This window comes from Octodon degus, unplaced genomic scaffold (genome assembly GCF_000260255.1).
Source record: "Octodon degus isolate 3935 unplaced genomic scaffold, OctDeg1.0 scaffold00013, whole genome shotgun sequence".
In the NCBI taxonomy this organism is placed as follows: domain Eukaryota; kingdom Metazoa; phylum Chordata; class Mammalia; order Rodentia; family Octodontidae; genus Octodon; species Octodon degus.
In genome coordinates this window covers 19,670,982-19,680,127 of record NW_004524589.1, presented here as the reverse complement: position 1 = coordinate 19,680,127, position 9,146 = coordinate 19,670,982, and the positions used below count along the sequence as shown (strand labels likewise).

At 35.9% G+C, this 9,146-nt stretch overlaps 1 protein-coding gene across 2 annotated transcripts in view; it reads right to left on the bottom strand.

Annotated features, from left to right (window-relative positions):
- Positions 1-2,867: 2,867 nt before the first annotated feature.
- The window catches only part of Ednrb (endothelin receptor type B), a 55,296-nt gene continuing 49,017 nt past the window's right edge, over positions 2,868-9,146 (bottom strand). For both annotated transcript variants that reach the window (XM_004626274.2, XM_023709638.1), the window contains exons 5-8: positions 8,728-8,877; positions 8,215-8,348; positions 7,624-7,732; positions 2,868-5,474 (exon numbers count right to left, since the gene is read on the bottom strand). In XM_004626274.2, the coding sequence (XP_004626331.1) occupies positions 5,340-5,474; positions 7,624-7,732; positions 8,215-8,348; positions 8,728-8,877 (528 nt within the window). In that variant the 3' untranslated portion in view covers positions 2,868-5,339. The remainder of the gene's footprint in view (positions 5,475-7,623; positions 7,733-8,214; positions 8,349-8,727; positions 8,878-9,146) is intronic.

Here is a 9,146-nt window from a genome sequence, read left to right as displayed (position 1 = left end):
AAGAGGAGGAGGAAGAAGAAAGAAAGAAAGAAAGAAAGAAAGAAAGAAAGAAAGAAAGAAAGAAAGAAAGAAAGAAAGAAAGAAAACCACATAGCTGTTATCTGTTAGATGAAAGAGGCTACCAAGCGGGGAATGGAGGGGTTTCATTTTCTAATCCAATGTTGGCGGTTAAAAGTGTTTATAGAGTTGGAGGTGTGGAGCCTGTTAATGTGGTGTGTGTGTGTGTGTGTGGGCACGCATGTGCATGAAGGTGAGGGTGGAATAAGATAGGTGGTTAGAAAACTTTCTCTCGTTGAATTTATAAGAAACTCTTTAAAAGACCTAATTAAATGTAGGCCACACCATGGCTGTAACTCATGATCAACAACTTTATGAAATCAGATAATTCATATCTGCAAGTGGAACAAAGGGATTGATTTCATACCCACTCTTCAGCTCATTTTCATACCGTATATTTATTAGCGATCTTTGAAAAGGGAGAAAGCCAGAGTACTGTCGTTTTGGTTTCCATTTTTTTTTTTTTTAATGATTTGTTTTCTTTTGTGGAGGATTAACAAGTATCTATATACATTTTGCTTGCTTGTTTTTCTATATCTCTAATCATTTGTTCATTTGTGTATAGATGCTTTAATAAAGATACAGATTCCTATAAGTGTATCAAATATATCAGACAACCTCCACATTTTATTGATTTTTTTTTGGAGATATCCTTCCTTTTCTCTTTTTCTAACTGGACTGATTGCTTTGAGACAGACTAAAAGATTTACCCCTCATCCCCATCAGCTTGGGAATAGCTTTTGACTTTTTCCTGCTTTAGATTCACCCATTTCCTGTATTTTTAAATTTCCTGCCTTAGTTTCCTGCAGCTCACTTTGCTACAGTCCACATCCCACCTCTCCTTGAGTTTGACCTTTGAAACTTTTATGGTGCTTTATTTCTTATAACATTCTCATTTTCCAGGTGCAATTTCTTGATCTCTGAATGCTTGTTTGTTAATATTCTGGCTTTCCTTGATATTTCTTACTGCTCCAGGAAAAGTAATTATAATTGTCTTTTTTTTCTTTTGTTCTGTGTACTTTTTCTATTTTCCCAATCTGTTTTGTATTCTTTTTTGTTTGTTTCAGGTTTTACCTCTCCTAACATGTTTACTGGCATTTTCTACACATTCATATTTTAAAATGTAGTATCAAGAGGCAATTTGGAGATTCCCTCATCCATGTATGTGGCACATGCTCCATCTTGGTGGGAAGCCCTATTTACCTTCATTGTTGATGTCTACAGGATTTTGGTTCATGTTTGGGGGGGGTTTCATTATTTTCTTAGAACAGAATCTTCATTTCTTGCCTGGACATGTTGGAGTAAAGGCTGGAAATCTCACTGTGAGACAGGACCAGGACAGGGCCACATTTTCACCTTGTGCCACCCTTGCTGAGGGCAAGACCAAGGTCCATAGGTAATCTGGTCCAACCTCAATGAAAGAAAATGAACCACTTCTCTAGCTGACTAGCAGCAGTCACCAGTTACACATGGCTGTGCTGGAAGCTAGGGTCTGGTCTGATACACTTTTAATCCAGTATTTTGTTTTTGTCCTCATTTCTGTCTCTTGATTTTAAACATACCAACTATCTTCAATTCCTCAATGTTTTCTGAGTTGCAACACATTGTGAACCTTAATAGAGGAAGCAGAAATCTAAGTGAGTTCTCCCTTATCTATGTCTTTTTTACATGCACAATTTTGTTCATGTTTCTAGTTGGCTAATAACTTTCATCTCTGTGCTTGTAGATTTATACCTTTTAATTTTTTTCTGCCCTTTTAGTAGAGTTTTATCAGGTGAATAAAAATGAAAAATACAATGTATTTATAGAAGTGTATTCTTCTATAATGACAATGTGACAATATTATAAAATGTATTTTTATTGTCAAATGAATAATAGTTGGAAAATACATTTTTGCAATTTCCACACACATATTGCACATGCATACACACAAATTGCTATAGACAAGTTCCCCAGTGTTTTGCAAGTTGCCAGTTTTTCAAAGTCCACTTTTGCATATCCATTGTACTCAAATTGCTGGTCTACTTCTTTTTTTTAATACTAAGGATTGAATCTAGAGGTGCTTTAACACTGAGCTACATCTTCAGCCCATTTTACGTTTTGTGTGTTGAGCTAAGTTGACACTAAGTGTCTTGCTAAGTTGACCTGGGTATTCTTGAACTTGTGGTCCTCCTTCTGCTTAGTCCTTTGTGTACCCTTACCCTTGAGTTTGATGATGTTGTTCTTCCTTGTCATATTCTTCTAAATTTCTCTTCTTTGTTCTTGCATTTGTGATTACCAATATTGTATCCTCTCTCTTTGAGCATTTCTCTATTTTTTATTTTGGAATATTATTATACCTAATGAGATGTCTTAGGGATTGCTTCTATGTGTAATAAGTAGGAAATTTGCTTGTTGCACATGTACCATATGTACATATCTGAAGGTTCACTTTATACATTTTATGAATTTGAATTTTGGCTGCAACCTGTCACTGAGGTCCAACATGGACTTTTCCTCTTGTGGCATTGTATCAGTGTCCAAGGAGTTGTGAATTTTAAGGCACTTCAGATTTTCTAATTAGCAGCGTTCAACTTGTGGTAATTTCATGCCACTGAGTGCATAGTAAACACTAAAAGGTTCACGAACTGAAAGGAGGAATTCCCAAATCTCATTTGAACCTTTCAGCTTTGACTGTGGTATTGTAATGAGTAAAGAGTGAAACACTCCAAAAACAGACAACCAGAGAAAGAAAGACTTAGAGGTCACTGGAAACTACCACAAAGATGCCCTGCCCTAGAAGGCTGAATGTCTGTATAAGAACAACGCAGTCCAAAGATCAGAAATGTGATATTTTAATTTAACGACTTTCATATACCCTGGATCATTGTAAATTTAACATAATGTCCATTTATAACATCTGCATTTCTTTTAAACACTCAATCAATCAAGATTAATGCATTAGTGCCTTCATAGCGAAAGATAAGCTGGCTTTTTAAAAAACAAATTAGATATTCATTTTTGTTTACCTAATAAGAAAACAGCAACTGGGGTAGTTGCCACTTTAAGTGACCACAGCAAAACAAAATATATAATTATTTTTACATGGCTATATTACAATTTTATAAGGTTAGTTACAGTATACTCCAGGTTATAAACTGTATTGCTTTGGCCATGTGTAAGCTATCAAATATTAAAAGGCGTTTAAACTCATAACCATGGAAGTAGCGGGTAACAAAAGAGAAAACAGGTCAGCATCACTTATAAATCTTGTGAGTTGTAAAATCCATGTTAATGCTATTGTTATTGCTATATTAAACAGTTCTTTATACTAGGAAATATGTTTTAAAGTTTAGTGGTAACATGTCTCATCTTGATTTTAGGTGTATAAAGAAATCTTTCTAACCACTCTTTATCATCATGTTAACATTTTGAATCAGTTTTTAAAAGGTACTGAACACATTTTCATTATAGATAGTGCATGAATACTTCTTCTATGCAGCTTTAAATTTTGGCAAGGGATTATAGTCCATGATTTTGCCAAGCAGAAAGAGATTAGGACATAAATGAAGAGGGTATTAGAAGGTAAAAACCCAGTACATGGCAATATAAAGTACTCTAAAACTTAAATAGGAACAAAAGACATATTCACAAACTGTGGAAGCATTAGTGATTTAAAGTTAACTTAAAATTTAAAACTGAAATGTCTTTTATGATGACAGGCACTTGAAAAAGAGATCGGGAATAAATTAATAAATAGGACTGTGGGTGATTTGTAAATAGAATCCATGTGACATGTGAATTAATTGTCCTTTCTTTTTGGCCACATTGTTGGATTTGGGTTTACTGTAGCATCACATTAGATTCTGGCAGAAAGCAACATTCCTAGCTTATTTTCAACATGTGGCCGAGTTTACTGAAAGAAAAAAAGACTGGAAATTCTGTTATATTTTAAGACAGAGTTAAAGCTCTTGGGTCTAATTTGTTCCTAACTGAGCTGTGCTTTGCTGCGACAAAATCAGGACCTTCCGCATGGATGTGACAAGGCTCTGATGAACTCCAGGCTCGGAGTGGGAATCGGTCCCCGTGGGCTTCCTCCCACCCCACCTCATTTCCTCTCTTCTGATATCTCTCGTACACATTTTCACACACATTTCATCCCAAGTTAACCTTAAGGCACTTTGCCGAGGAGATTAAAAAGTTAGGCAAGAATGCACAAATTAAAGAGATAAAGAGGGTGCTTCATCTTCCTAAGAAGCAACTTTGCCTCTGATAGAAAAACACCACATCCAGATACTTTTCTGTGGACTATTTACAAAAATAATACAAAAATTAGTAATAAGCCTTACAGGTTTCTGTTAAATTGCTTAATTTGTGTGACTTGAAAAACAGTGTTTCACCTATAATGTACTTGTGCTAGAGACCACGGGTGAGAGGATGCTCCTTGCTCTTTTGCTATGTGAAGACTGCACCAGGCAATTCACATTTTGTCCTTTATGGAGTCTCTTGGTCGTAAAGCTATGAACAGGGGGGCCTGCCCTTCATTTGATCATCTACATGGTAGTGTATGCAGCTAACTATTCACAGATGATAGAACTAAACACATAGAGTTTATAAGAGTGAAAGAAGATTTTAATGGTCTCCAAAGTTGTAGACAGTGTGGACTCTTTCTTTGCAAACCATGTGAATGGGATAGTTCAAAGAAGTCTTGTACTAGCAATTCACAGCCCTCTTTCTTTGATCTTATCTGAATGTAGGATACAATGATTTTCATAAACAGTGTCAATTTCTCTTTCTAATGGTCATTTCATTGTTTCTATTGTGCAAAAACATAAGTGGTTTGAGCTGATTTTCACGTTGCACCTAATTACACTTTGACCATTGACATAATTCTGTTCACAAAAAGTTATTTCTTGAAGGATTTTTGAAATTTTGTATTTCCTTCCTACAGAGTCACATGATTTAAGAATAAAACTCTTCAACAGGAATTCTGAGTGAGCTTGTTTCTTTAATGCAAGTGGTGTATGAATAAACTGGAAGCTACTGAGAGCTATATTGAAGTGCTAACTGTAAAAACTTAAGTGCTTTCACAAAGAGCCTTTCTTAATTCTCACTTCTCCTCATGCTATAAACAGTCCATTAAATGTCAGGTAGAATTATGAGTGCTAAAATGATCCCTCTTACAACTTTATGTGGTTTTTGTGCAAACATAGTTTTTTTGTTTTTCTTTTGCCAAATATATCATTTTGTTTCAATGACTTCTGTCCAATAGAGAACATGAGATTAAGTGAATATTCCTTCTTTCAAGATGAGCTGTATTTATTACTGGAACGGAAGTTGTCATATCCGTGATCATTAGCTTTGAACTTTAAGCATGACTGCTTTTCCTCCAAGGACTGCTTTTCTTCAAATGACTGGCACCAGCAGCATAAGCATGACTGTACAAAACAAAGCAACTTGTTACACATCGGCATTAGTCACACTGTCCCCACTCCTCCTGCTGCTCTAGGGCTCTTTCCTTGCAGGAGTGTGAGCTCTTGGTCCTTGTCTTTCTACTCTCTTATTTTTCCCTTTAAGATTTAATTAGTTAGAGGTATATGATAATTTGTTCACTAAGACAGAATAAAAATTGCAGTTAATATTTCCTACTAAGATAAATACACTCTTAATTCTTTTTATTACTACTGTAATCTTTTTATTTATTTGTGTATTTGGTACAGGGTCTCACTACGTAGCTCCAACATGCAGTGATCTTCCTATCTCAGCCTCCTCCATGCTAGGATTACAGGTATGCACCACCACGTCCAGACGCAGTGGATGGCTTAGCATGCCTGGGGCCCAGCTGGTATGGCATGTGATACCGGAAATTGAAGCTGAGTTGTTGAGCTTGCCAGCAGGTGCTTAGACCGCTGGGCTATCTCCTCTGGCCTACATTTTTAATTTTCAATACTTACTCTTGATTACCTGATGTGCATTCTTAATAGCTGGCAAATGCAGATTTTTAAAACTTTCTGCCTTGCAAATGGAAATATTACCACATTCATGACTATATGTATGTATGTATTTATGAGTGTATGGCTAGTATTTCCTTTTCTTTTTTATTTTAAGAAGAAAAGAATAACAGTAAAGTGGAGTTTCAAAACAGGTCAGTAGGAGAGTTACAATAATTAATACTTTGCATATTGTCTTCCTAGTAGTAGTTCAGAGATGACTAGTTGGTTTTAATGAGATTGTATTGTACGTATAATCACAATCTGCTTTTTCTCACTTGGTAGTGCCATAGGCATCACTCCATGTCACTGAATTCACTATTAATTTTCTGTTTTCCTCAGCCACACATTTTTCTCACACGCCTTCTTAGTATTGTCGCACAATAAAGGTATAAAGTTTGCAAGTGTCCTTGCGAATGCGAGTTGCGTTCATTTGAATTTTTGAAAATCCAAAACCGGGATCACTTTATTTGTTTAATGAGAAACTATGTATGCCAGGAAATAGGTGCTTAACTATTTCCAATTCCGTAAAATAAGGAAGTTATTCTTGAGAGAAATGCTCTTCTAGCTCCAAAACCTGAACAATGAGTAGCCAATTAATTTTGTAGACTGTTCAGAAAGAGGCCAAGTATTGGGCTTTCCAATACTGAACTCCAGGAACAATGGATCCTCCTCACTTACAGGGAGGGTGTATTTTATTTTATGTTGGATTGTGGAAGGAGCTAGTGGGTGGATGAATGGTTGTTTCAATGCAAGCCACTAAGTCCTCATTGTCTTTGTATGTCTGATGAGATGTATTCGGCATGGAACAGCACATTTCTGTTATACAGTTATGGAAAACCAAATGTAGATCTTGATTCAGATTTTATTTATTATTTATTTATTTATTTATTATTATTATTATTTGGTGGTACCAGAGATCAAACTCAGGGCCTTGTGCTTGCCAGGCAAGCACTTATTCCACTGAGCTATCTCCCCACCCCCTTGATTCAGATTTCATTGCTTGATTTCATAAGCCATGTGAGGGAGGGGCTGACTTATTATAATATAAATTGTGAGCAAATAGCCCAAAATCTCCCAGAACAGAGAAACAGTACATTTAATCAAGTATAGTTTTTATTTTTTATGTGACATCTGTCAGACATTAATGCATGTAATTTTTATGAATTTCCTGAGCAACTCCAGGAATATAACTGCTTGACTGAGTCAGCAGAGAGTGGCTGACTAAGATGTATGGGCAAACTTGAGCTATAATGATATATAAGCCAAAGTCATATTTTAAAAATCAACTATAATATAAGGCAAGGGAAATCTGAAAAGCAATTTCCTAGATCTCTTCAGATAGAAATATTAATGGTATTGAAAGCTTTTATTTGATGTAAGCTTACAGAGTACTTTCCCCCCTCTGTACTTGCGATTGAACTCAAGGCCTTTCCACTGAACTATATACCCAACCTTGCTCTTCTTTTGTAGTTTTGAGACAGGGTCTCTCTCAATACATTACCAAGGCTGGACTCCAAACCACCATTCTCCAGGTTTGGTTATCACCACACTCTACCAACTGCAAATTACTTTTTGTATTGGAATAGTCTCTTACCTTAAAGCAGTTTTTGAATCTTTTGCTCACCAGGTAAAGAGCAATTGGATTGATACAGGAATTTAAGGAGGCCATGTTGATACCGATGTAGTCCATCACCAAGAGAAAGCTGCAATCAAATTAAAAGCTCAAAATATGTTTGTGAAAAATACTCTGCTCTGAGCATGTATTCATTGTACACTTTTGTGAAGAAAAGGAATACCCATGTCCAAAGTTCTGAAATGATCACTAATTTTCTAGTGGGGAGCTGTCATTTTTTCCTGTTTTCCTCTCCTCTTCCTTTTAAATTAAACTCTCTTTAGAAGTGCTAAATGCTGAGCAATTGCAAGTGTGAAGCAGAATTAGATGTGGTATTTTCAATCCTGCCACTGGCTCCTCATTTTCACTTCTCTGCCTCTTTGTTCCCAGTGTTCTTATAGGTCCCCCTTATTCCTCTCTCTAAAAACAGGAGAGAAGGTAGAATTGGGAGTCTTAGTTGGTCCTTGAAGATTAGAAAATTGACACTGTCTCTGCCTATGAATGAGATCAATGGAAACACTTGTGCATGATATTTATCGGTCAAAGGGTTGATTTCCATTCTAATTTTCTTACCTTAAAAGGTCACATCTATTGGGATCATTTTGATCATAAAGGGTGAGCTTCAAAATCCTGCTAAGGTGAAGGGGAAGCCAACAGAGTGCGAAGACAAGGACCAGGCAAAACACTGTTTTGGCAACTTCTCGCCTCTGAAATGAAAACACAGGCAGGCCCTCGACTGTAACTTCTTCATATTCAGAGTGTACACCTTCTCAAGCAGAATCTTTAATGTTATTTACAAAAGTGATATTTGTAAAAACTCAGGCTACAGAATTTTTAATGAAATACTTAATGTAAATTAGACCTAAAATGACTAGAGTCATCTTTTAAAATTTATGTGGCCCTCTAGATCCTTTTGAATGATGTAGACTATTTTAAAGTAGATAATATGAAATATTATTTAAGATTCAAAAATGCAAGATGAACTAATCTGTGATGCATAATTTTATTTCATTATCAACCACCAACATTTTCATCTTCATAATCGTACTTATAGCGGTGAGCTGCCCATGCTGTGCCGCCCCTTACCTGCTTTAAGTGGTCATTTAAAGCAATCTGCATGCCACTCTTCTTTCTCAACATCTCGCAGGTCATCAGGGTATAAAACAAGGCAGTAATGGCCAGTGGTAAGCAGAAATAGAAGCTGAAGAGCCACCAATCTTTAGCTGTCTTGTAAAACTAGGAAGGAGAAAGAATTTTTATGATTAATAAATCTTTGTTCAAAAAATATTAAGGGAAAGAATCCTTTCAAAGGAAAGGAAAAACTGGGATGAGGAAAAGGACAAAGAAAGAAGAAAAAAAGTTATATCCATGTATATATACAGGATAGCTTGGATAACTGTACTGCTAATTTCTGCTGGTCTAGTGAAAGGTGCAGCTAATGCTTGAATTTTTTCTTTTCCTTTTTCATTTCTTCTAAGGTGTTTTTTTTTTTTTTTTTTTTTTTT